Here is a 27,785-nt window from a genome sequence, read left to right as displayed (position 1 = left end):
TTGGCTCCTTATGAATGAAATTTTAAAGGCTTTTGTAAAAGAAACAGAAACGAACCTTCACTTGAAAATGAAACAACGGCTTTTAATTCTGAAACTATATAGTATAAAACAATCTAACTATAAAGAAGCCTTTCATTAAACCAGCAGTGAAACAAAACAGCAAAGTACAATAGGGCAGGGCAGGGCACGATACACGGAGCCAGTTAGGGTGACCAGATGTCCCGATTTTATAGGGACAGTCCCGATTTTTGGGTCTTTTTCTTATATAGGCTCCTATTACCCCCCACCCCCGTCCCGATTTTTCACGTTTGCTGTCTGGTCACCCTAGAGCCAGTATACGTCTTGGCTCTGCCTCTTCTGGTTCGTGGGACTTGGGCTCAACGTTACTAGGGGCGATAGAGGGCTCAAAAGAGCGGGGGTTCCAGGTGCCCTGAGCTCAGGTGTGGGAGGGAAATGGCTCAGGGAGCAGTGCTGCAGAGATACAGCAGGGAGGAGTTGTTGTTCCAGGTACCCTGTGTTATTCAGGGGCTGCAGAACGTGGCTGAGGGTTGGTTGGTACTAGAGCCTGCTGCCCTGATAGTGACGTGTGCTGCTGCAACAGGGCATCTTGGCATTTCCCTGTCTTTTTTCTCATACTGGCCCTGGCAAGGCTTTCCCTGGCAACTGTCCCGCCATCCTTCGCTACTGCACCAGTCTCCCTCAGAAAGCTCCTTGTCGGATTCCCCTTCAGTCTTTAGATACAACCTCCACCTCCCTGTGGGTTTCAGTTTTCTGGGGACGCTGAGGTCTGCAAACATTTCATCGCAGGTTTCCGTTTTCTCCCCCTCAGCTTTGCCAGCCACTCGGCTGTTGAGAAGGGCCCTGTTCTGGAGGGGCTGGCCAGTGCAGGTGCTGCAGTTGTTGGGGAGCATTACAAATAAATAAAAGACCAGCAGTTATTGTTCATGTTTTAAGAGGCTGCGACAGCATTTTCTTGCATGCATTTCTGGCTTCACCTCTCTGAGATCCTTCCCACGGTTGGGGAACCTCGGGGATGGTAAGCGGTGTGTGCTTTGGGATTTTGGTCTGGGCGGTGTATGCCGTTCGGCTTTGCTGTAGTGCCGTGGAGTTATAGGTGCTGGAACAATTTGTATAGTGAGGGTGCTGAAAGCTATTGAACCAAACTGTAAACCCTGAATATAAGGAAAACCACTTCAAACCAGGGGGTGTTCCTGCACCCCCAGTATCCCTAGTTCCAGCACCTATGCATGGAGGCGGGGAGGGAGGGGGGTTGGGGAATTATGTTTCTAGTCGGGGGGGTGGGGGTGGGAATTGTGTTTCCTGCTCAAGGCAGTTTTGCTGTTGCCTTGGAGGTGCTTATATAATGTTACCCTGAGGCAGGTGACGAGGAGGCAGAGAATGGCCTTATTCAAAACTACCAAGAGCAGACCAGCGAGAGATGCTGTGAAGTTATTCACCAAGATGATCCCCCCTCCCGCCCCCCGAAGTGTTGCAGGAGTAGAAGGGAGTTGTGAGCTATACAGGCGCCGGGGGAAGGAATGATCAGGTTGCTGTTTCTCATAATCTCCCAACAATTTCTCAACAAGCCATTTCTCAGCCTTATCATTTGCTTTCTCTCCCCTGCAGAGATGTCAGAAGTGACAGCGCTCTGCAGTGGTTGCCTGAACATTCGCCGTTACCGGTCGGTAAGAATGCGTGTCACAGGGTGTTTACAGGGGAGCTGGGCCCTTTTTAGCTTTACGGGCACACAGTGTTTGTGTCGACCTCATGTAACGTGAGAACACTAACCAAGCTTCCTTTTTTGTAGCCATCGGCTCACTAGACTTCTGCATTTCTCACAAAAGACTGTTCTCCTTCTTCCAATCTGGGGTGGGAGAGAGGCTGTGCCATGCTGGCGGCTGCCATTTTGAGGTGCGCCACAGGGTTGGCGGGGGAGGGTGTTTGCTAGGCTGAGATAAGGGAAAAGGAAAATGGGTAGGAGGGCACGTGCCTGCCGTGGCGTTGGTCTGAAAACAGTTGGCAGTCAGGGCTTTAGCATGAGATGGAGGCCGACTGCCCTGCTGGAGTAGCTGCCATTTTGGAAAGGTATATGGGAGTGGGGGGAATGGACAACCTAGGCAGATGGAGGGAAAGGAGGGAGGCAGGGACCTTGGCCTCAGAGAGGCTTCTAGCTCACATCTGCCTACAATGGCTGTGGCCATGGGAACAGAAGCTAGCAACACAATGTAGCATAATAATAATAAATTAGAACATAACTATTCTAAAAAGACTTACATGCCGAGGTTCCCTGCGTAGGATCAGTTCCAGTCTGGGTTGCTGCCTAGGAATTGGGGTTGGTTGCTGCAGGGCGGGAATCAGGCTCGCCTTCTACCTGGGCGGTATCAGGGTCCTGAGTCCTGAAGAGATCCTGGATTTTCAGGGAGATCTCTTCCCTGGGCTCCTCCTCCTATGAGGCTCGCTGGTCATGCTCGGGGGGAGGGAGGGAAGATGGGGAAGAAAGTGGCCAGGGTCATGTGGTTATGTAAAATCTTATCCAGCTCTTCAAAAACTGGACAGGTTACGTGTCCCTCATTGGACATTTTGTCCCTGTTGTTCCTCATTTTAATGTGGGTGTCTTGAGCTGTTTGCTCTTTCTTTGGCACTGTTTGGCGTCCCAGTCATGGCCCCTCACAGACATCTGCCTAGCAATGTTCACTAGAAGATCTTTGTCCTGGTGGCTGACCACAACATGTCTTGCCTCCCCAGAGGGTGATGAGATCCAGGCTCTTGACATGACTCCGAGTGGCTGCTGGAGGTGTGCTGTTGGGTTTCTGGAGTGTGACTGCAGCTATTGTGATAAACTGGAATCCAGGAGCAAATGGACAAAATCTGGTTGTGCACCAGCTCGTACACAGGAGGAGCTGTCCGGTCAACTCAACCCCCGAGCTGGGGGGGCTATGCAGGTAAGCTGACAAGTCAGTAATGGTTGCTAGCAAAGCAGCGTGGGATAGCAGTTGGAGGACTGCCAAAGTAGTGCACGGCGGCATTGTGTGTACTTGAACAATAGACTGGACTAACTGGCTTCGCTGCAAAGTTAGTTCGCTTTGAAAGAGGACTACAGAGTCCTGTGATAAATGTGTAGTCGGTGCACGACAATGAATTGCATTGTGCGCATGCAAGCGTTTTCAAACCACATTAACTCCATTTAGCCCAGTTTAAACTCCCCGTATAGACAAGTGCTCAGTAGTTGCCCTTTGTAGGAAGAAATCATTGTCACGGTGGATTTAGACTCTAAATTGAAATTACTGGCTGCAGAACTAAATGCTGGGGCCAGGCATTCTCTATTGCTCAGCTCAGAGGCAACCCCCCTATGAATGCAGGCTGGAGTATACAAGGCATGCCAGAGGTGAAACTGCACTGCCATGGGTCCTTCCTGCAAACCTGATTGTCATGCCAGCCTGTTTGAAGGTGGCATCTGGTGCTCATTTTCCCTTCTCCCTACTCAGCTCAACAGCCCACCCCATGCAGCTTCTGCTCCTCCAAATGGTCTTTTTGTTTCTGCTCAGCTCCGTGGAGTATGGACAGGTAGGTGGGGAAGAGGTGCTCTGAACTGGCCTCTCTGGAGTGATCCTAATGGTCCCAATGTTACTGGGGTACCCCTTGGAAAGGGAGCCCTAGGTGGCCATCTCTAAGGCCACACCTGATCTCTGTTCCTGGAGCCCATCCTCACACTTTACTATAGTAGGTGATAATCTCCCTCTTGGGCAGACTGATGTGACTGCGATGCTGATTTTCCTCCACCCAGCCGTTCCCATTCTGTAACACCTCCTGATGGAGGCACAGAGGCGGTTTGCATTTGTGCCAGCTCTTCAGGAGCTTGTTCATAGTCCCCTGGTCTGTGATGCCCAGTAGCTTCTCTTTCTCTTCCCCCACTTCCGAGGGAGCCGCCTCAGGGGAGTGGGTGTGCCCCAGGCCCATGTCCTGGTTCATGGCCTCAAAGAACTGCTGGATGCAGACCTTGGCGAAGGTCTTGGCGTGCTCTGTGCAGGTCTCGTCGAACAGCTTGCGCTCAATGTCGATGTAGTGGGACCAATACTTGCTCTTCAGGAAGGCAGCTTGAGTGAAGCAGGGCCGGAGGGCCCTGACAAGGAAAGCCAGCATGGTCATCAGCAACACAAAGGACCAGCCCAGAGCCTGCAGGGGTAAAAGGTGGGAAACCAAACTAGTCACAACAAGAAAGACCAAGGGTGGGGCTGGGCTCAACCAAAACCATGTCCCTGATCCCAAGTCTTTGACCTTGCAGGGTTGTTCAGATGCCACCAGTTCAGGCCCCTCTCTAATGAAGACTCTCTGGTTTGTTTTAAACATACCGCAAAGTCCGTAACCAACAGGAATTGCTTTATTTGCCCACAGGGAAAACCGGACCGTGAGTGGGACAGTGTTTAAGGTAAGCGAGGGGCTGATATGGCCAGCATGGTCTTAATGATGGGGGGAAATGTTGTTTGAAAGGTTCACCAGATCCTGAGCTCTGCCAACTCTCTCTAGATAATGGCTCTACCCTTTCCCCCAGTTATCTTCAATAACTAAATCGGTAACGTTCCGGGACTGGAAGTATCTGGAGGGGAAAAGGGTACCCCTTAGGATTGAGTGTGTGTGTCTGTCTGCCTCTGTTTAGGGTGCCTATGATAGGAAGGGAAAGGTAACAGGTGAGTTGGAATGAGAGCTGGCCCTCCCTGCTGTGCTGCGGATCCGTTTCTGCCCTAGAGCCTCTGCCAGAGATGTCAATGAAAATGTATCGGCTAGCAGCACAGATGTGAAACTGCTACGCTGCTGAGGGGCCTCGCTGGGACTGAGGGAGGCCAGGGAGCTCTCACTTCCTTCTCATGCTATGAAGGGTTAAATGCTGCAGTTCTTAGGCCTGGGATGGAGAAAACCTTTGTAGGTAACTTCAGGCCCCTCGCCTGCTCTAACTCCAAAGCACTATAGGGTACAGCAATGCATTTCTAAGCAAAAGTCTCCCATAGTTCAAGTCCTACGATCTTTTTTCTCTTGTGTTCGAATACTGGTATTTTCCAGACTCTACAGATCAATAAATGTGTTGGCGGAGGGATGGTCTTGTCATTTAGATGCTAGACCAGGCTTGGTTGCTCTGTTCCTTGGGCAAGGGTCAATTCATGGCTCTGCCACAGAGTCCCCTTGTGCAAGATACTTAATCTCTCTGTGCCTCAGTTTGCCTCCTGATAATGTGGATGGTGCCTCATGCAGGATGCTGCTGTTTGGCTCAGTCAATCCACGCTTGGATGCTGTGGTGATGGAGAACCTGTACCAGAGAGATGGGATTAAAAGGCCATAGTCTTTAAAGATTAAGCCCAGTCTGAATGCAAGGATAGATTGACACCATGCCCATCTTCTAATGGAGTCCTTTAAGTACCAGGAAATACCCTTTTATGAAATGTACTACCTCTCAGCATTTATACTGACACTATAGACAGGAACCGAACCATAGCAGAGCAGATAGATACATTATATTACAGCAGTATGGAAGCATGTGTACCACTGCCTGCTACTAGTGAAATCAGAAAGACATGTGTGTGTGTCATAGGCTCTATACTGCTAACAGCTAATGGAGATTCTCCTTCTGCACTAGTGGTAGGAGCCTGTTCTTTTGATAGCAGGACTTCTACCCCCAGCGTGTGGCATAGCAATATAGTAACAACTGTTAAGTTGGAGGTTGACATGAATTTATTACAGCATTACCTGAAAATGGATCATCTGCCGCATGCCGCGGAACAGCTGTTCAGCAGCGTGTAGAAGGCGCTGGGAGGGAGAGGGAGGACAGGGGATGGTGTGCGTTTGGGAGAAGGGGCGGAAAGAAGCGGGGAAGAGGAGGGGCAAGGGTGGGGCCTTGGGGAAAGGGGTGGAGTGGGGGCGGGGCCTGGAGCTGAGCAGGGGGCTTGGGAGTCCCTGGAAATTTTTAAATCTAAACGGGGATCCTCGGGTTGCTAAAGTCTGCGAATCGCTGCTCTAAAGAGTTAAGCCATAAAATCAAGTGGCGCAGCCAGAACTTAAACCCCAGTAACAAGGCAAATCGTCTTGCTTAGACTGCAGGGTGGATTTTACACTTCCCGCTGAAAAGCTCCAGGGTATTTGCATCCTTTCTAAACCACGAGGAACAAATAAGCTGAGAGCAGCAGCAGGGAAGTGCTTTGTTGCTGCGGCTGGCTTAGCACTGGGTCACTTGGCATTGGGGGATGTTTACATTGCAAATGAGGAGACCATTTGTGCGTTGTCCCTGTACCTGGGTTTAGATTAGTTATTTCCACACAGACATGCACGTGCCTTTACTTCTCCAGCTGCATTGTGTAAGGGGACTGTTGCCCCCTTACTAACATTCAGTGGGGTGTTTGGGTTGCTAGCTCCCAGCACTGAAAGGGGAAGGGTCGATGGCAAATCAGGAGCCTGAGANTGCAGAAGCCAGGAAAGTTCCCCACAATAGCGGGACCATTCCCCCGCTTACAATTGCATGACAATTACCATCAATTGTACCAGCCCAAACGGTGCTTCTAGTCCAATGCCCTGTCTCTGATAATCGCCATATGTGTCCTTCATCCACTTGCTCATACGGAGCCATTTAATGGCGTGTCCTGAAGCGTGAGGATCAATAACCTTATAATTGTTTATCCAACCTGTGGAACTGCAGATGCTGCCCTTATTCAGACAACTGTCTCTTTTTGCTAAGCTGTTAGCCACAGTAATATCCAGCCTCAATGAGCAGACGCAGCTAGGCTGTCTTCAGTCTAATTCATAAATTCCAGGGATGGCAATAGAGAGGTCTGGCCTCTGGCCTGCATTAGGACCAGGCTTTCTTGTGCCCTGCCAACCTGCTGGACCCCAGTTGTCAGCGCCAGGAAGGGCAAACTGGACTTGCCTAACGCAGCCTTCCTGGGCTTGTGCATCGGTTCTATATTCAGGTACTGTCTCTTTTGCAATCACGCACCAGCTGGTGGCAAGTGTTTGCCAATCAGTCTGGAGGCCGGGTTCTGTTCTTGTCTCTGCCACTGATTCTGCCTTGTAGTGTTGGCCAAGTCACTTCCCCTCTATGTGCCTCAATTTCTGTATTTAAAATGGGGATAATGGTACTTGCCCATCCGAGTCTCAGCCCCACAGCAGGTAAAGAGATCCTCAGGTGGAAGGTGCAATAGCTGTGCTAGGAATGATCAGTCACATAATATCAAGGTTCCATTTATAAAGAATTGAAACAATTGATAGCTGTTTATATGCAGATTAGCGACATAAAGGAATATAGATCGTTATAAATGGTCAGATAAGCCATGCTAATAAGCAACCTGTGACTTGTTTGACTCTAGCAATCTGATTAGCCATTTATTAAAACAGCTACTAATTAGTTATGAACCCTTTATAAATGGAACCGCTATATAAAGTGTGACCAAATTATCATGATTCCAGCAGCCCAGTGGCTATCTCGGATGCTTCCATATGAGGGGACCTGAGATCAGAACCCAACACTTGGGTCCTCACTCCCCAGGCCAGCTTGTGTGGGAGAAATTTCTCCACCAGAAATTGCTATCCTTCGAAAAAAATCTTCCTTTCCCTGGTTCACAGTTCACTAAGCAACTCTTGTTCTCCTTGAAGGCCAATGTCCTGCATTTCTGCTCTCTAACAACCATGCCATGTGGTCCCAGACTCCTCTGATAAAAGAATATCTTTCAGAGGTAGGGTCCTTTGGTCAGAATAGGCAGTTGGCCAAATTCAGCTCTCGTGTAGGCAGGTATAACTCTTATTGACTTTAGGGAGAATTGCCCCAAGTATGCCATGGGCTGAATTTAGCCTGGATTTGTATGGATCACTTGCCTGCCGAAATGCAGCCACTTCTGGAGTGGAACATAGCTATCCATTTAATGGTGCACAGCAACACTCCCCAAGAATTTAGGACAGGAAGTGACTGTGAAGGCTGAATCCAACTGAAACGTCAGGGGGGGATTTAGGAAGGCACAATCTAACTATCCACATTGGAATTAGGCTAGGAGGAGACACTGAGGCTGACAACCCTAGTCTTCCAAAAAAACTGACCTGGGATAGTTAATGGTCATGGTGAGCCAAGGCCTCAGATTTACATGCCATCCAAAAGACAGCACCCCCTGGAACCATGCTCAGACACACACTGTGGACCCCAAAGAAAGAGCACCCCCTGTTTTAGGTACCAACACTACTTCCTGCAGCAACCGTGGGTTTCTTCTTGAAAGTCTCCCATCCAGGTAGGACCAAGCCCATGTAGCACAAGCCCCCCTTACCTGTGAGATGCAGCGCAGGTATCTCACCGCCACCTCCCTGGCCACAAGCTCCTGCCCGCTGTAGATCTCTTTGCAGGGGATGCGGGCCAGTATCCTCCTCATCTCCTTCTCCGACAGGCCCGTGAAGCTCCCGTTCCCCAGCTTCTCCACTGGCACCGAGGTGCTGAACGCACACATGAAGCATTTCCCATCCAGTAGTGTCACGGAGATCCAGACAGCGGGTGCGATCATGGCCCGCTGGGCCATGGAGCAGAACATGTAGCGCAGGACAGCCGGGTCCTTTTGCCTCATGCCCGTGGGCCTCTTCCACTCCTCTGCCAGCACGGACACATTGTTGTTCATCACAAAGCCCAGGAGGAACAAGACCAAGGGGGGCACAAACAGGATGCCCATGCCATACACCAGGTTGTAACTCGGCAAGCAGGGGCAGTTGAAATCAAAGGCGGAGTACATCTGGGCGCTGGCCAGGGCCATGATCCCACAGATGCCATTCATGAAAGATTCCTGATTGGACTGGAGGAACTGGAAGATCATTCGGAACTTATCCATCTTCACGGACAGCCTTTACCTCCCTCCTTTCCTGAACCAAGACCAAGGTCTTGTTCCTCTTTGCTTTATTCTTTCTCTTTGGGAGTCTTTACTCCCTTCCTCCAAGACCCGTAGCTCATCTGCAATGATCTCTTACTTCCTTCATGTTGAATTATTCAATTACCTGGAAAAATGCCCCACTTCCCCCTTCACAATATTTAAAGCAAACAAACTCACCCCTTTCTTTAGCTTATTAAAGAAACGTTGTTTGCAACAATCTCTCGTTTATTTTCCCCGCTTCTAAGAGAGTATTGTCCATGAATCTCGGCTAGTTTGTGGCTTGGTAAATCTGCCTTCTCTGTTCTTCTCAGTGCCCTCATTTCTCCAGTTCTTTGGTCATTGAGACCTTTTATTTGTTGGGGGAGCTGTTGTTATATTTCTATAGTCCAGACAGCAATCTAGGTTCTCAGCAGGAAAGGGAGTTGGCTGGACTCTGTGAACTTGTTTGCAAATGCTACAGGGTAGCTGAATGCTCCTCCCACAGATAATTGGTAAGCAGGTGAAAACACATGATCCACTTCCGTAGGATTGTCTCTCACAAGGATGAGAGCGCACTAATGCAAAAATCAGGATGTCTGGAACATCTCTCTCTCTCTCTGCCAGGGGAATTGTATTGAGGCTAGCAAAACAATTGGAGTGGTTCCTAGATTTATCAGCTTCCCTTCCCTCCTTTCACTTCTTTGGGAACTAGTGATGCTGCCGCACTCTGTTGTGTTCTGAGTGGGGTTGGATGGTAAAGGCAATTCTACGGTGAGGTGGGGTAAAGTCGCCCATGCTCTAGAGTGTGATACATCGGTACAGTATAGAGCTGTTGTCCTATTCTCCCCTCTGCTCCACAGAAGAGCACTCTCGCTTTCAGCCAGACTTACAATGGGACACTTGTCATATTTTGGACTCTTACAGGGCCGTGCACCTAAGGATCACTAAGCACTTTACAAACACTAATCCACAAAGGCCACCGCAGCCATGGGTGGATGAGAGTTTGTACAGTAAGTAAGTAGTAGTCTCCCTGGCTTTTAGGGATGGAGACTCTGAGTTACAGACTAGAGCGAGATGTTGGTTAAAACCCAGTGGTCAGAGTCAGGAGTGCTGGGTTCTGTTCCTGGAGGTCCCCTGCAGCCCCAGATTTGCAGTGTGACCTCCCATAAGACACTTCATCTCTCTGTACCTCCATTTCCCCACGTACAAAATGGGGACCATCCTTACGAGCCTCACACTGGTATTGTGGAGACTCATTTTTTAGCATGAGCCCTGTCATTTTCATTCACGGTTTATTAAGCACTTTTGAGATGCTGGAGGGGAAGATGCAAAGTATTATTATGATAGAGGTTAAATGGTTTTTTTGAAATGAGTCACCGACAGAGCCCAGGTGTCCTGTCTGTCCTGTGCTCTAGCCGCAAGCCACACGGGGCCCATTCCTCCATTCCTTTAGTGGAGTAACACCTGGCATGAACTTGTCTCGTGCTGGCTCCCGAGAGCCTTGGGGAAAAGAAATCTGTTAATAATATGTTAACAAGCCACCCTATGTAAATTGGTTTTATGACTGAGGTAGAAACCAGGCTCGCTCTGAGGGGGCCCGTTATGCTGCCTGTGTGTAGTTAAGCAGGGAAGTTGCATTGCTCGGGTCAAAGGTTCTGAGATTGGATTATTGCACACAGCCCTGCTCCCCAGCTCTCAAGGACTTTGCTATTAACATGGGATCCATTCACTTTCATATGTTGTCTTCTTTTCTGTGTTTACAGATCCTCTTTATAAAGCAGGGTCCCATAGAACATAAGAATGGCCATACTGGGTCAGACCAATGGTCCATCTAGCCCAGTATCCTGTCTTCCGACAGTGGCCAATGCCAGGTGCCCCAGAGGGAATGAACAGAACAGGTCATCATCAAGTGATCCATCCCCTGTCACTCATTCCCAGCTTCTGGCAAACAGAGGCTAGGGACACCATCCCCGCCCAGCCTGGCTAATAGCCATTGATGGACTTATCCCTGCTTCTGACATACTGGTCAGCACCCCCAAAGAGGGGTAAAACTTGAACCTCTTCCTGCATTGGGCAGGTTCAGCTCTGGAGCTGGACTCAGAATGCATGGCTCAGAACCAGAGCGTGGGATTCAAACCCCTTTGAGCTCTGTGGATGATCAAACTGGGGTTCTGGAACTCTCTCAGCTTGGATCTCTCTCTACTTAGAAATAGGTTCACCCCACAGGAGAGGATGCATGAAGATGCCCCCTTCCCAGCATTAGACGCTGGCAGGCACCAGCTTCTGTGCATCCTACTGCTCAGCCTCTGCCAATCTCGGCTATGGGGGTTTTGGGGGGGGGGGGGGGGGAGCAAGCTGCTTGGAAATATAGAATCCATCCCTCACTCCAACCTCATTTGGAAGACGGCCCAGAGGCCACCCTGCTGTGTACTGGGAGGAAGGGTCTTTCAGAAGAGTCCGTCTAACAGACTCCAAGGTTTGGTCCATCTGGGCCCTACTTACGCTTTCCCCATCCCCAGGGAGGAAAGCGGGAGGGAGTTGAGATGGGAGAGAAGCAAGCTGTCATACTGTTTCTTGTAGTTGTGGGGGGATGGGATCTGAGGTGACCTAGTCTAATGCCCTATTAAAGGACAGGCGGTTACTGACCTAAAAACATTTTACCAGCTGATCTCTTTGGACAATGAGTGATAAATCGTGTCACATTTAGACTGTCACTTTGGCACCAGCTCAAGTATAGGGACAGCTCAATCTCCTGAACTGTCCCTGACTGAAGAGCTAGTAAATGGATCTGTCTTGACCAATCTGCAAGCACCTCACCTCACCATCCCTCTCTTCCTTTCTTATTCTGGCCATTCTGAAAGGGGGCATTAAGTTCAAATGGGAGCTGGACCCAGTTCAATGTATTGTAAATGTCTAGGCAGAGTGGATATGCTCAAGACCTGATACTGGGGATGAAGGAAACAAAGGCTAAAGAATTCAGTGTATTAATTCTAGGGTCTCATAAGCCAGCAAAATGAATTAAATCCCAACCTGCTCTCAGAATGTGAACTGTTGCAGCTTCTGAAGATATAGGAATGGGGTGCTAGGAAAAGAATCAGTGTGGGTGAGGGAGGGTGGTCTATTGGCAAAGGCCCAGGTCAGGAACCTGGGAGAACTGGTTTTAGTTCCTGCCACAGATTCCCTGTGTGACCTTGGTCAAGTTACTTAATCTACCCCCTGCCTCAGTTTCCCACCTATAAAAAGAGCATGATATTCCCCTGCTTCTCAGGGGTATTCTGATGATTCAAAACCACCCATGGTTGCAATGCTATGGGGAGGATTGCCATATAAATACCCAGCCAGGCAGAAATATGTAAAAGCATCCATCCAGGGATTCATCCAGCAGCTTGTGCTGTCCTTGGGTCCCCTAACTCCTGCCAAAAAAGTGAATGATTTGCTTTATCACATGAGGTTTTTCCCCAGTTCCTCCTGCTAACAACCCATTCCCAGGGGATAGCATTGGCTAGGGAATTTGTGCTCTGACATGTTCTCTTCTCGCTATTTTATCCAGTCATGTTTAACCAGTGCCATCCACCCGAGTATCTCAGGACTTCCACCCTTGTGTCTTCACGTAGGCCTACGCTTGCAGCGGTGTGCAGAGTACGGACATGGCACACCCCGATAGCATGGGTGTAACTAGCAATGTAGACACTGAGGCATTGCATAGGTGAATAGAATATAGACATGCCAGAACCTCTAGGCTATATATCTATATGGGGGTCTACATGCTCGTGCAGTGCCTCCCATATCTACACTGCTGCCTTCCCACTTCCGGAACCTTTCCCAGCCACAGTGAAAGTCTCCATTTACAGCAGGGAGAGGCTCTGGCAACTGGGAGAGGCTCCGGCAGCTCCTTGCCTTTGCCAGAGCCTTTCACTGCCATGTGTACAACACACCACGCCGTGTGGACGCAGCCTGCCTTTCACTGCGGTGTGCAGCGACACATACCCTAGACACTGTAGACAAGGTTTCCAAGCCTTTTCTGTATTGGCCTTTGAGATGTGTGGGGGACTTCCCCAACCCACCTTAACTTGGCCAGTATACTTGCCTCCTCTCCCCTACACCAATGCACAAATCAATGTATCAGGTCACTCTCAACCTTCAAAGCACTAGGGCTTTCCTATGGGAAGATTGAAACTGGAAGCTGAGGCTCTGCATGTATTTGACAGACAGCGCAGAATGAATAAGACAGATCCCTCCAAGCTGTTCAGAACTGCAGACAGATGTTAGTGAAGCATGACAGCTGCAGCTGGTCCAGGCCTGTTTATTTCCTGCATTATGAATCAAAATGAGCTGGGGTTTTCTTGTTAAATAGTTGCCCTTCTCCTGGACATGTTATCCAAGGTTCTCAAAGCAATGCACAGACATTAGTTAAGCTTCCTTGCCACCTAGGAGATAATTGTGTGGTACTGTCCCCATTTTACAGATGGGAAAACTGAGGCAGTTTAAGAGACGAAAGTATAGTCCAGTGGTTAGGGTGCTAGCTTGAGACTTGGGAGACCTGGGTTCAGTTTCCTCTTCCACCACAGACTTTCTGTGTGATCTTAGGTAAATCTCTGTGCCTCGTCTGCAGGGGAAGATAATAGCACCTCCCTACCTTACAGGGGCATTGTGAGGATGGATACATTCAAGATTGTGAGGTGCATAGCTACTGTAGTAAGAGGGGGGCCACATGGGTACATAAATAGGCACAGAGAGAATAAGTGGTTTGCCCAAGAACTTGCAGCAGGGTCGTGGCCGAGTCAGGAACACAACCCAGAGTCGTGAGGATTAGACAGCACTACTGGCTCTCATCATTTAGCCTCCAACAGACGGGTGATAACACTATGTCCCTCCTGAGATGCTGTGCACTGTGGATCTATTCAATGGACGCTGAGTACAATACACTTTGGTATTCACCAGGAAGCCTTAATTCTGTCTCTGACTCCTGCTCCGTAGCTAATTGCATGGTCTCATCCAACAGGAATGGAGATTTGGCTGCGTGAATATAGGTGAGGCAGCTTGTGATAAAGAAACTTTGCAAAGCAAATTCCCGTGCTGGTTAAGAGCTCCTCTGCTCACCTGGTGTGGGACTTTTCTGGTGACATCAAGGACAGTTCACATCAAAGCCTGAATGAACAACTAGTCAAAACCTCCCAATATTTGCAGAGGGCTGTTTGATCACTTTGAAAGCTTTGCCTTACATGAAAAGTGGGCGGAGGACCTGACTACTGTGACACTTTGAAGTCAATGGCTGCTCAGCAGGATTCAGAATAAAGCCCTCTATGAGCCAGTGTCTTGATCTTTCTTCTCTTGTGGCTTTGTGCTATAGCCTAGGGCTTTTGTTCAGAGATCCTGCCAGCTGACTACTAACATAAAATGCTTTGGAGTTTAAGACATCATCCTTCCAGGACCCCAGTTTGCTAATGAGTTTGGCGCGACAACTTCCTAGAGCTGGGTAAACCGTTCACAGGGAAGAACTTATTCCACACCTGCAAATTATCCACACCCCAAACACTGGTTTGTTTTTAATCAGTTTGTCTCTTATTTACAGTCACAGGGTAGATGTTTTATGCAGCTGTATGTTCAGTCTATAGATGGCTTGTGAAACATTTTCCATGACTGTTGCGTCATGTAGTGCGTGGAGGAAGCAATTCATCCCTGGGCACTGCAGAGGACCAGCATAAATCCCGAATGATGCACAACTCGCAGTCCCTAGGCCAGGGCTTCAGGCTTCAGTGGGACTTTGGTAATGCTGAGCCCTCATGTTCACCCTCTTCACAGGGGTGAATTTTACCTATTGTGGTTGGCGGTCCCCTAGCTCACATGATGTTGTTTCTGTTCTCTGATTGGATGATTCCTTGACTCGCAAAGAGCTTTCAAGATGGCTGCAGGAATAAATAGTCACATGAGCGTTTGCGACACTTTCTGTGAACAAAAAAACGTGCTTGTTGGAATGTCCAAGGAGAACAAATAAAAGGAGACACTAACCACGCAGCAAGTTCACTGTCTTGATTTGACAGGAGGGCGAGAAGGAAAGTAAGGGAGCAGTGAAGCTATTATTGTTGGAGCAAAGGAGGCAAGTTCTGAGGTGGAATGGGAGTCATGCATGGCTTTGAAGGTGAGGATGAGACATTTGAACTTGGTCTGGTGCTTGAAAGAGAGCCAGTGGCCATCAGCTATGAAGGAAGATCCCTTTAGCACCTGCTAAGTATCTTATTATGACACAAGGTCATAGACTGTCTGTTTTTAAAGCTCCGTCAAGTATACTTCTCAAAGTGTCATGATCGTTACTGGATCTAGAAAGGGTGGACATGAAAACCTTCAAATCGTTCCAATATGAACAGAAGCCCAAAGGTCAAGAACTGGAGGAAATTCCCTTTGTAACAACATTGCATTTTTCCAGCTCTTGTCATCTGAGGATCCCAGAGCACTTTGCTCACATCACAACACACTTAGGGGGCAGTGAGACTTTAATCCCAATCCCCCTTTTACAGGTGAAGAAGCTGTAGAGGGGAGATGACAATCCAGGTCTCCTGACTCCCAGTCTTGTGTATAAATAGAGCTGGGCAAAATTTTTCAGACAATTTATTCACCAAAAAATACAGTTTCAAGTTAACCAAAACAATTTGCAAACTCAGGTTGAATGCAGTGAGTACTGTATTTTCAGCCAAAAAAAATGGATATCCTCTCCCCCCCCCCCCCCACACACACAAATGATTAAACATTTTGTTTTGACATTTTCAAAATGTAATGTTTTGTTTCAGACCATTTTTGTTTTGAAATTCAGCTCAATTTATTTTTAAAAGGGGTAAAAGACACCCGAAAATGAAACAAAATGAATAACTTTTTTTTCACGTTGACCCAAAATGATTATTTTTTTCCAGATTTTTCAGGTTGGTCACTGAGCTGAAAAATCAGTGATTGACTCAGCCCTCTCTATAAACCACCATAAAATCCTTTCCTCCCTTTTGCAATTTTATCTTTCTGTCATTCTAGAATAGTTTAAAACATGAAAACATGAAAATCAGCATGCAAAGTAGCCTGGTAAAGTGAGCCAATCTACTGGTCTGAGCCCAAGTAGGGAAATAACCAATTTGACTAGAGAGTCGTGAACATGACAGGTCAGATCCTCAGTCTCTGATTTCTTGCTCTTTCTCTCTATTAAAAGAAAATTAGAAACTCCCCCTACCCCCACTGCAACAGGAGGGAAATTTGGTCTGTTCAATATACCCCTCTGTGTTGAAATGAAAATGTATACATCAGTTATTTACAAAAGGGACCCAGCGAGATGTCTCATTAAGATGGGAAATCTATATCCCAAGTTTATTATTAACTGATCCTAAGCACAGCTGGGAGCCAGGGGAGTGGATTAGTAGAGGCAGCCCTGTTTATAAATAATTGCATTGTTTAAAAATATATTCCAAGAATATTTGGCCTTTAAAAGGTTGATGTGAGAGAACAAACAAACTGAAGTGTTGAAATGTGTATTTCGAAAGGTCAGGGAGTGGGGAAATGTTTGGTTTTCAATGATAATGGTTATTCTGTCTTTCCATAGGACCTTGCTCTGAGGGTCTTGCATTGCTCGTCTACAGGGATTACTGAATTACTCCTCCCAACACACCTGTGAGCTACATAATTACTATCCCCATTTTAAAGGTGGGGAAAGCTACAGGGATGGGCGCCTCTATTGCAGTGTCCCAAATGGTAGAGAAGAGGCAGGACTTGGCAGGTGATGAATAGAAAGGGGATTCTTTAATGGGGCTGCTGGACACAGATACACCCTGTGGTTCTCTCTAGCTTCCAGACTGACTGACTGCAGCTAGTGTTGCCTTGTGTTACCACGCAGGATCTCCCTAAATTCTGGCCTGGACCATACAGTTATGGAAGGGACTGCTGACTCCACTGCACCTACAAATGCGGATATTAATAATGAGGCCTCGGTGATGTCCTCCAGCCAGCTCTGCAGTCAGGGGTGGTTGGTTCAGTGAATGGTCAGCAATTCAGGTGGTTTTGGTATTAAAATAAGAAAAAGACCATACTGGGGGCGGGGAGGAGGACGGGAATGTTGTGATTCTACGTGCTCTGATATTCCCTGTGGTATAATGCGGATGTGCCAAAGCTATAAGAGCCTATTCAAAGATGTTCTATAAGGAGCTTCCCTGCGACTAATCACTTAGGATGTGATACCTCAGCCATTTCCAAGGGGAATTCTACCTCTGAAGACTGCAGGGTCCTATGGAGCCATTTCTTGCGTCTCTCCTCCCATCCAAGGGCTGGTAAAGTCAGTGGGTTCTTAATCTCTTTCTCTCTTCTTTTCGTTTCTTCTTCCTTGTTCTCCTCTGAGAGCAGGCAGAACTCGAAGGGAGTGTGCTACAGGAAGATGAGGTCCAAAGTAGGTCTTGTATTTTGTCCTGTTTGGGACCATTGTTATCTTCAGCTCTTCTGCCATCCCAGGTATGATCATCTGAAGAGAGTCTTGCTGGTTAGGACATATCTCATTTACTACTGTCTGACCAGAATGAATTGTACAGTGTAACGTGCCACAGGCTGTATTGTGATCATATACACTGCAGGCACGGGTTTGCTGTTCTTCCATCCAGATCCCCTCCTTGATGAGTAGGAAACTGAGGAATGCATCCTTCCCTTCCACGTAGTATAGTGCTGAGTGATTGTAGGCACCAAAATAAAACTCTACATGGAGCCCTTTCTACTCCCTACCTTCTGCTCTGAGGCAGCAGGTAATTAACGTGCATGCTTCCCCAGAAATTCACTGGTATTGGCAATGATGCTGCTGCACAAACAAGGAAGTAAAGCAAAACAGTTGGGCCAGCTTGGAAGGAGTGGGGCATTGAGAAGGGATCGGGGTGGCTGGGGCTGTAGGAAAGCGGGATTTGTGAAAGAAGAAAAGACCAAAATTAGAGGCACATTTTTTTTTTATTACAAACAACCAGAGAAATTACAAAGAGATGCTAGAAACACACTGCGCTACAGAGGGGGCAGATGTATTATTGTCAGACCTGATTCTGCCCCCCTTACTCTCTTGAGCCGTCTTTTGTATGCACTGAAGTCAAAGGCCGTTTTGGCTGCATTCAGTGGGATCAGGGCATAGATTTGGCGGTTTGGCAAAACCTTCCTTGGCAATACGTGAGTTTAACTGGTTGTATTCCTTTGCGCTTTATATGCAGACTTGCTGGTACATGGCTCTAGGCACTTTAACAAGTGTTTGTAAGCACTTGGGTTATTATATACCATTATATACCGGTTTGAATAAGGACTGGGAATGGCTGAACCATTACAAACATTGAATCTATCTCCCCTTGTAAGTATTCTCACACTTCTTATCAAACTGTCTGTACTGGGCTAGCTTGATTATCACGTCAAACGTTTTTTTTCTCTTAATTAATTGGCCTCTCAGAGTTGGTAAGACAACTCCTACCTGTTTATGCTCTCTGTATGTGTGTATATATATCTCCTCAATATATGTTCCATTCTATATGCATCCGAAGAAGTGGGCTGTAGTCCACGAAAGCTTATGCTCTAATAAATTTGTTAGTCTCTAAGGTGCTACAAGTACTCCTGTTCTTCTTTTGGTATATACCATTAGCTGCTCTAGCAAACGGAGAGTTCTGTCCCATTCCCAAGCGTGGTATGTTGGCAAAGGGGCAGGGTTTATGAAGGAATCTCCTGTCTGAGATTCCCAGGTGTCCTCATTCCAGCTCCACATACCCAGCAGAGCTGCAGAGATTCCCTTGCGATGACCCCTTACCACCATCAAGGGCTGCTGTGGGGCCTACGCTGAGGGTAGGGACACGGTTCACTCTCCGCCCTCTATTGCCCCCTGGGGGAGCCTGCCAAACTTGGAACCTGTGGGGAAAAGGAGGGAGGAGCTGCTGACTACTTTTGAGCCTGGGCAGGGGGTGGGGGGCAGAATACAAGGGGCTGCCATGGGGGAACAGACTAAGGGAGATGGGGGCTCCCAAGGGGGAACAGGCTAGGGCAGGGGTTCTCAAACTAGGAGTCGTGACCCCTCAGGGGCTCGCAAGGTTATTATGTGGGGGGTCGCGATCTGTCAGTCTCCACCCCTAAACCCCGCCTCTCCTCCAGCATTTGAAATAGAGATAAATTAAAAACACATTTTTTTATATTTAAAAGGGGGGGGGGCACACTCAGAGGCTTGCTGTGTGAAAAGGGTCCCCAATACAAAAGTTTGAGAACCACTGGGCCAGGGGCTCCCAGGGGGGAATAGACTGAGGAGATGGGGCTCCCATTCAGCCTCTGTCCCTCCTCAGAGCCCCTGGCCTTTGAGGGGAAGCTGAAGAACGTTAGGCCTGGAAGGAAGTGAGGGATGAGGGAGAATAGGCTGCCCCCCAGAAATGTCCCCACACTCCCTCTAATGCATGGGAGTGGGGTAAAGGACCCAGGGGAGAGTAGAAGTAGAGCTAGTAACAGCTACCCGAGCAGAACTGGGCTCTTGAGAGCCGTGTGTGGGAGGAGATGTCTAGGGACAGAATGTTTTCATGTGCTGGGGAGTGGTCACTAAGGGGCAGTAGTAACTCGCATGTGGAGGGAGGCAGAATTATTTGGCCTGTGTATGTTTTAAGACTCCCAAGCAGACAAAGCCCCCACACCATCAGCCAGTGCTTTGAGTATATTAGCTGTGTTGATGTAAATTTTAAATTCTAATGTTTAAGTTAGTCGCAAGATGTTGGCAGGTTCTGATTTCTCCCTGACCGGCCTGTTTCCCCCTGGAGTCCCTGTTGGAGGTCACTCTCCAGTTTCATGCTTTAAGGGATAGAGACAGCGGTGCTGGAAACAAACCTTGGTTAAACTGGCATTAAGGTTGAAAGTCAATATCAGTAATTTAAGGCTTAAAAATGTAGTAAGTGAAGGCAATGTAGTAAGTGAAGGCCTAATGAAGGCCCAGTATGAGGCCTGAACCAAACTAAAGTAATGGTCAAGACTTTGCTAATATGAAGCAAAGTTAAGCTGTGAGCAAGAGGCAGGCCCTGCTCACAGAAGTTGGCAAGGAAAGGGCTGATGTTGCATAAATATATATATTCATTTAGCATAGTTACAGTATAAACATGGTACCAAGATACACTATAACCGGAACATTCCACAGATAACAGGGAACAGACCAACCCATCCCAATGACAGGGGCAAAAGGGTAAAATGATGGATAGAGTTGTTTTGATCAAACCAACAGGTACAAGGTGAGAGGCGGCACCTCACTACGTAGAGGGGTTGTACCTTGCTACATAGAGGGGTTGAACCTCAATACGTCAGGAGTGATGTGTAACTTGTTTGTATCTGTGTATAAGAATGCATCCCTGAGTGGATGTCTTTGTCCGGCCACGGGGGCAGTGGAAAGTCCCGCCACTGAGCCGGGTCCTTGCCAAGAGGCATCTATTAGTAGTATGCCCGGTAGACTAAGTAATCTACGGGGAACTGCAATTGTGTCCGAGATCGCAATAAACCTGGCCGAGGTGCCTTTGTATCTTACTAGACTCTGTGGTCATTGGGGGTTCTCGTCGGGTTTGCTGTGTCAGCGATCTGCGCAGAGCTGGGGCAGCACACAGAGGGAACACACGCACGCAGCCGAGTGATATCAACATAGGAGAAAGCAGAAGCACCACACCGGTAGCCTCTCACAACAAAAACAACCTGACAATGCTATTAACATCAGAAATCCAGGGAAATCAGCATTAAGGTTAAATTTTAAAGAATCCTGAATAGTTGAAAGTAGGTATGGAAATGCACAACGGAGGCACTTGGATGACCTTAACTCTGTCCCTGTTAGTGGCGCTCCTGTTAGATAGGCCTGAATCAAAACCCCACCTACAATGACCCCCAAAATCTTGTGGTGTTTGAAATCTGGATCCAAATTCTGCAGCTAGAGTCCAGGTTGAGTGGCGCCTGCTGGACTCTGCAGCAGGCAAATCACTGCATTCCCAGCAGCATGCTGCATCTAAATTCTGTGGCAAAGAGCCATTGGTTTCTGTAGCAACTTTGGATACATTTAAAAAATGGCGATGAAGGGTTTTCTTGAGTTTGTTCTGAAAACGAATAAACCCAGGCAGTACAGTAACACCTGTGATGTTGGTCTGACATCATGGTCAATTATCTTTGTGCTGACCCGTAACGGTTAACTTTCAAAGTGCAGCTATATGTTTGCATTGAAAATGCAGACCTGTGGGTTTGTTAGTGGGGAAACTGGAGGGTTTAACAGCTGGCTTTGGGGCAGTTAGAGCTTTCGGAATATGGGAGGACATTAGGGGTTTTGGGGTAACCGTGTTAATTGTCTGTTAAAAACTGAGCAGTGACATAATTTTGTGTCAGCACTGTTAACTTTCCTAATTAGGTTTTAAAAGTTAACACTCTCCAGTGACATATGTGGGAGCAACTCACACCTCTCAAAGCTATTGTTTGAGGCTGTCTGCAGACTCAGGCAGATGTTGCTACACTGATTAAACTTTTGTCTGGAAGCTTTTTTTCTCACAACCATAAGGTCTTTGAAATTTTTTATTACAATGAAAGTGTAAAACAGTGACGCTGGGTGAGTTAGCAGGGGGGTTCAACCGTGGAACCTCTGGATCTTAAAGCAAGGGCCTGTACTGCCTGAGGTAAAAGATTCAGCTCTAATAGTCAGTGGTGTAGCAGGCTCAAACTCTGTATGTGGTCCGGCCACCATGAGACAGGGCAGAGCACCACGCTGAGTGTGCATGGGTTATAAAAGCTTTGTAGAGTACAGCTTGACAGCAAGGGGTGGGTTCCCCAGCCGATTCCATGAGGAATCATGGACTACACAGGCCATTGCCCTAAGGGCTACAAAAGTGTTTCCATTTTAACCTTGTCTTCTCTTGCTCATAATGTACTGAAACATTTGCCTTTTGGGCTGCAAGGTTCTAAGCTTGGGCCAGTTTGCACACTTGTGTATGCAGGTCTGTCTAGTCTATCGGTCACCTCATCCTCCACTGTTGCTACGTGGGACTGACTTCGCTTTTAAGGAAGACACGTTTTGGTGCCTTCTTGGTGTGACAGGGACCCTTTTAAACATCGGTTTGTCTGGAGGTTTTGGGCTTTTGTGGTGCATTCCCCCTGTTACTCAAGCTATCTGCCCAGGGCACGGACAGTCTCTCCCTGCCCACAGACTGCTGCCGCTGGGTTGCCTGGCTGACATCCAGGGGGGGCTTGCTGTAGTACCATGATTTCAGGAGCTCGTTCATCTGCTCCTGGTCTGTGATTCCCCGCAGGTGATCTTCTTCCCCTTCTCCCCCGTCGGCCTCCTCCCTGGGCGCATTGAAACGCCGCAGTTTGATTTCCTGCTGCATGCTTTCGAAGAAGTGGAGGATGCACTTGTGGGCGAAGTCCCGGGCATGCTCGCAGCAGGTTTCGTCGAAGATCTTTTGCTCGATGTCGATGTAGTTGCTCCAGTAGCGTGTCTGCAAGAAGGCAGCCTGATTAAAGCAGGGTCTGAGTGACCGGGCAAGGAAGGCTACCACGATAAGGATCAGCAGAACACTCCAGCCAAGGGCCTGGGCGATAAGGAAAGAAGCATTGAGGCAGGATGAAAGACACCGGGAGTGACACTGACATCAGTGTAATATACTTGCTGTTTGCCTGTATAACCCTTAGCTCAAACCGAGATTTTAAGCACGAGTGGGGAAGTGGGAAGATGTCTGGGTTCTGGTTCAAGTTCTAGCCTGGGGTTGCCAACCTTCCAGGATTGTCCTGGTGTCTCCAGGAATTAAAGATTCATCTTTAATTCAAGATTATGTCATGTGATGAAATCGCCAGGAATATGTCCAGCCAAAATTGGCAACCCAATTCTAGCCACAAAATCCAGCCAACTACACCTCGAAGAGTTTATACGCCATGGGAAGGCTGAGGCCTTCTAGAGCCCCGTGAATGGCCTAATGGGCATAGGGCATTTTATCCACCCATCGCTAATCTACAGTTGAGCACAACTGGAGTTCCTAATCAGGCGAGGGCTGGAAAGGGGTGGGAGTGGGCATAGGCCAGGTCTGACAGACCTTTGTCAAGGTTAGTCCCTGCAGGCCTGGTGCTGTGCCTGCCTTTTACAGGGTTGCCAGCAGGGCCATCCTTACCCATACGCAAAGTACGCAACTGGGTACGAGCAGGAAATTTGGGGCACCCCTGGTGCCCTGCGCAGCTGCGTGCTACTCCAACCCCTACTCTGGTTCTTCCCCCCCGTTCCCTTGCCGCAGAGGCCGGGGGCTGCATAGGGCCCCAGAATAGCTAGGGACGGCCCTAGTTGCTAGGTACCTGGTCTGACCACTAGAATCTCCTAAAGCATAGACGATTTTCAGTGCACGTACAGTCTCAGGTGTGTGTGTGTGTGTGTGTGTGTGTGTGTATAATGGGATGGAATGTCAGGGGGGGAAATTAAGGCACCTGATTACCCCCCTTGATGTACATTGACGACCCACATTAGCTTCAGTGAGAGTTTCTTGCACAAATATGAAGGGGTAGTTGAACCCCAAGAGTTCATAGAAATTAGGAGAAGTCAACTCGGTCGTCAGTGAATTCTCCGGAGTTTGCAAGGCTCCTGAAAAGGCTCAAAGTTAAACCAGCTGTAACTTCCTTTGAGAGAAATTGATTAACCCTTGGCTTTTCACTAGCATTACTCCATCGGATCCCCAGCCTGATGTATGATCTTTGTATAGAGCGGTGGACTAACATACAGGATTCCTTGGGTCTGTTCTTAGCTCTGCCATAGACTCATTGTATGGACCTTGGGCAAGTCACTTCACCTCTCTGGGTCTCTTTCCTCATAAGGGAGTTGTGAGATTTAAAGTATGTAAAAGAGTTGTAACCTCCTTGATTCTGAAAAGGGCTTTAGAAGAAGAGCGTATCACTATTTTTGGTATGAGCATCCTCATTTTTATTCACATTTCTAAATTACCAATGCCCCCCAGAATCTAGGTGCCAGTGGTTTTTTCTACTACCCAACATGGGGGGACTCCTGCGGAAATGATCATGAAGATGATATTTCTGAATGTCAAAGAAATGGAGCTCAGTCTGGCTCCCACTTTAGTTAGTGCCAAAACTCTTCCTGACTCCAGAGGAGTAGGTGCAGGCTCGTGGTTCTTTGAACTGTTCTACAGACCCTTTGAAAGGCTCCCAGAAAAACCTGACTTACTTGTGACCAGCATTTCAGGTACCTGGAGATCGCCTTCCTGGCAGGGTTGTTCTTCACAAGCTCGTCATCTTTGCAGGGCACTTTGGAGAGCAAAAGCTGCGTCTGGGTAGGGGTGACATTGGCAAACCCCACAAACTTTTCAGGGTCGACGGAGGCGCTGAAAGCACAGACGAAGCATTTCCCATCGAGGAGGGTGACGATGATCCAGATGACGGGAGCAATCATGGCTCGCTGCATGATGGAGGAGCACATGTACCTGTGTGCAGGAGAGGGAAATATGAACTGGTGTCAGCCTGATGCCCCTGGAGATGAAGACTTCTACTTATCCACAGAACTGAATTGGCACAGGTAGCAATAGTATTGGCCAAGGAATACCATTTAGCCCAGCTTGGCTTTTGCCAGCATTTTTCCAGCTAATGTCTTCTCTGTTCTTGAATCTCTGCAATGATGTTGTCTTGACCCTTTCTTTGGGAATCTATTCCATTGCCTAAATGCTCTTTGCACTGACCAAAGTATTAAGATTATGCATGGGTGCTGCGAGGATCTGTTATTTAAGGTTTCATCAAGAAACAAACAAGGATTGTGCCTGATTAAGAATACTCTTGCATATTCCGTGCATGATTCTCTGTCAACTCCCTTTCCTCTCTTCCCTCTTTCTCTCCCCCCCTTCAGCCCCTCCGCAAAATATCACCTCTGCTCTTTCACCCCTTTCTTGCCTCCATCATGTCTACCCCCCCCGCAAAAAATTACTACAATCATTCTTGCTTTAGTTTATAAACACCCCCTAAAAGTTTAAAAAAACCAACAATAAAAAAGCATGCACAATGAATCGAAACGCCCACACAATTGTCTTGCTGTAACTTCCCCCAAGAGCACCCCCACACACCCATTTCCCGTTGTCTTTACTTTCTGTAAAGACTACAGAAAATATTGTCTTTGCTTGATCCTGCAAATGCTTACTGCTGTGATTAGTCCCACAGAAGTCAGTGGGAACGTTGCTCACCGGGGGAAGTACTATGCCTGGTAGGGAGTATTTGCAGTCTTGAGCCCTTATGGCGGGGTGGGCAAACTTTTTGGCCTGAGGGCCACATCGGGGTTCTGAAACTGTATGGAGGACCGGGTAGGGAAGGCTGTGCCTCCCCAAACAGCCTGGCCCCTGCCCCCTCCCACTTCCCACCCCCTGACTGCCCCCCTCAGAACCCCCAACCCATCCAACCTCCCCTGCTCCTTGTCCCCTGACCGTCCCTTCCTGGGACCCCCACCCCCTATCCAAACCCCCTGCTCCCTGTCCCCTGATTGCCCGACCCCTATCCACACCTCCGCCCCCTGACAAGCCCCCCCAGGGCTCCCACACCTATCCAATCCCCCCCTGTTCCCCATCCCCTGACTGCCCCCTAGAACCTCCGCCCCATCCAACAGCCCCCCCTGCTCGCGCCCCCTTACCCTGCTGCTCAGAGCAGCAGGACTAGCAGCCACGCCACTTGGCTGGAGCCAGCCACGCCTCCGCGCTGCCCAGAGCGCTGGTGGCACGGCAAGCTGAGGCTGTGGGGGAGGGGCTAGGGGCTAGCCTCCCTGGCCGGGAGCTCAAGGGCCGGGCAGGACGGTTCCGCGGGCCAGATGTGGCCCACGGGCTGTAGTTTGCCCACCTCCGCCTTATGGTATAAGGTCTTCCATGTTAATTTCTTCTATATCTCTTTAAAACACCGTGCATATTTCTGTGGCTGAGTAGGGAGCCAGGGTTTGCCACCTTTGCTCACGCTGGGCAGCACCGTGCTCCATGAGTTGTCCCATTGATTTCGTGGAGTAAGGTACTACGCTGCGCAGTTTGAGTCAAGGTACCACAGTCTGGGCCTAGACATTATCCTCATTTTTGGATGGCATCTAAAACTGGACTTGCTGGAAACAGGATAAGGAAAAATGCTTCTGGTGCAAGACAATAGTTTGTGAGAATCTCTGAGGTACAGAAGGTGGGGAAACTTCCCCTGGTAGTAAACCCTCCGTAAAGACTTCAGGAATGTAACATTGCCATTTTCTATTGCGGTGAGGGGAAGAAAAATCATACTCAAACCCCAGTTGTGCCAAAAACTGCTGTTCTGTGTCTGTATTATATATCCATGGAGTTACCAACACTGAGCTGCAATTGAGTGTTTAATGCCATAGGACATCCTTTAATCATTTATCCCTTGTGCACTCTTTTATTAAGCTTCACGAGCCTGATTCTCCTCTCTCTTACACCGGTGTAAATCAGGAGTAACTCCACTGCAGTCAGTAGAATTACATCGATGTGCATATGGAGTAACTGAGGTCAGAATCTGAGCCTGTGTGTCGTTTTTTTCCCTTTAAGCCAGGGCAGTAAAGGCGGGGGGGGGGGGGGGGGGGGGTGCTAGGGGCAGCCAGCAGAGAACTTTCTCTATTGTGGAGCCTAAATGTTGCCTTCCTTAGCTTCAGGCCACTCCTGCTTGTGGTATAAATATTAAAGATGGTGAAGCACTTTGAGCTCTATCGTTGAAAGGCGCTGTATAAGCGCTAGATATTAGGATTGTTATCTTTTTCTGGGTCTCAGAACTATTCTCTGCCTTCATTTATATTGTGGTTACTTGAAGGTATTCATAGAATCACTGTGCTCCCGGACTCACACAATCTGTTGTAAATCATCGGTGCCGAGCTCACTAATGAGCAGCCGGCGTTCAAGGTGTTTAAGAGGGAACTTCTAAGGAGCTCCGTTTAGGACAAAGCTAATATCAGGGAGATAAAGATGTGACAAACAAGAGGGCTGGAGGAGAGGCAAAGGGGGCAAAATGACTCACAGTGGTGAATCCCTCACCTGATGACGGCCAGATCCTTCTTTCTGCCCCCAGTAGGTCTTTTCCACTCCTCCAGCATCACCAGAGACTGTCTGTTGAGAATAAGACCACAGAGAAAGAGGGCCGTGGGGGGCAGAAACATGATCCCCAAACCATAAGCCATGTTGTACTTGGGCAGGCAGGGGCAGTTAAAGTCAAAGGAAGTATACATCTTCACGCTAGCCAGGGCTAGCAGCCCACAGATCCCATTCATCACCGACTCAGAATTGGACTGAAAGTATTGGAAGATCATCCGGAACCGATCCATGGTGCTGTATTGGCTGGGGGCTGCTTCCCAAGGAGAAATCCCTGGTTAACTTCAGACTGATGAGGTGCTTGCTGGGGGCAGATGGGCACGGCTCTGCGACCCTTTTCTTGGGTTTTCTGGCTACGTGCGTTCTAATCCGTCTTGTTTCAGTTAGGGTTAGAAAGGCAGCTTAGTGCACTTGGATGGGCAAAGAGATAGAAACAGGAAAGCAACGCTGCTTACGGTGACACGCAAAAGCACCTGTTGAGGATTCCTGTGTCCATCTAAATGGGACCAGATCAATGCAGCTGCCTCTCTTGTGCCTCTTTCCCCTCCAGGGTAGAATCCTGTGTGACGGCTCCTGGACACAATCTTTCCAATTCAGCCTTTAGCCAGATACTTCCCTTTCATGGCAGGATGCAGTGGCTGGTCGTTCTACTTTCTAAGTAGATGGATACAGCCTCTGTGTGTTATTTTTCTCCCCCTCTTTCATCCACAGCACTTTAATACATGCCACACAGCAGCAGCCTGGAGGTAGGATAAGATACACGTTCCCAGGTCATGGAACACTAGCTCTCCCCTGTAGAAAGAGTTGTCTCCGGATGCCTAGGAGCTATTCTCTCCCTCATCGATGATGTGTTGTCAAATGAGTC

At 48.4% G+C, this 27,785-nt stretch overlaps 2 protein-coding genes across 2 annotated transcripts; both read right to left on the bottom strand.

Annotated features, from left to right (window-relative positions):
- Positions 1–332: 332 nt before the first annotated feature.
- On the bottom strand, positions 333–9,298 carry CALHM1 (calcium homeostasis modulator 1). Its single transcript, XM_034777782.1, has 3 exons — positions 8,292–9,298; positions 2,275–4,173; positions 333–891 (listed from the first exon to the last, which is right to left on the bottom strand). The coding sequence occupies exons 1-2, from the start codon at positions 8,838–8,840 to the stop codon at positions 3,706–3,708; spliced, it is 1,017 nt and encodes a 338-aa protein (XP_034633673.1). The 5' UTR covers positions 8,841–9,298; the 3' UTR covers positions 333–891; positions 2,275–3,705.
- Positions 9,299–21,928: 12,630 nt separating this feature from the next.
- Positions 21,929–27,153, bottom strand: CALHM3 (calcium homeostasis modulator 3). The gene is made up of 3 exons (XM_034776876.1): positions 26,867–27,153; positions 24,043–24,298; positions 21,929–22,414 (listed from the first exon to the last, which is right to left on the bottom strand). Exons 1-3 carry the CDS (start codon positions 27,151–27,153, stop codon positions 21,929–21,931), a joined length of 1,029 nt encoding a protein of 342 aa, XP_034632767.1.
- Positions 27,154–27,785: the final 632 nt, after the last annotated feature.

The sequence above is a fragment of the Trachemys scripta genome, chromosome 7 (assembly GCF_013100865.1).
Source record: "Trachemys scripta elegans isolate TJP31775 chromosome 7, CAS_Tse_1.0, whole genome shotgun sequence".
NCBI classification, from domain to species: Eukaryota; Metazoa; Chordata; order Testudines; family Emydidae; genus Trachemys; species Trachemys scripta.
This window is presented reverse-complemented; position numbering and strand designations above follow the sequence as displayed.

Coding starts and splice junctions, on each gene's coding strand:
- CALHM3 (XM_034776876.1), bottom strand. CDS start 27,153: ATGGATCGGTTCCGGATGATCTTCCAATACTTTCAGTCCAATTCTGAG. Junction 24,299..26,866: donor AAGGATCTGGCCGTCATCAG/GTGAGGGATTCA, acceptor TCCTGCACACAG/GTACATGTGCTCCTCCATCA. Junction 22,415..24,042: donor ACCTGAAATGCTGGTCACAA/GTAAGTCAGGTT, acceptor CTTATCGCCCAG/GCCCTTGGCTGGAGTGTTCT.
- CALHM1 (XM_034777782.1), bottom strand. CDS start 8,840: ATGGATAAGTTCCGAATGATCTTCCAGTTCCTCCAGTCCAATCAGGAA. Junction 4,174..8,291: donor ACCTGCGCTGCATCTCACAG/GTAAGGGGGGCT, acceptor TTACCCCTGCAG/GCTCTGGGCTGGTCCTTTGT.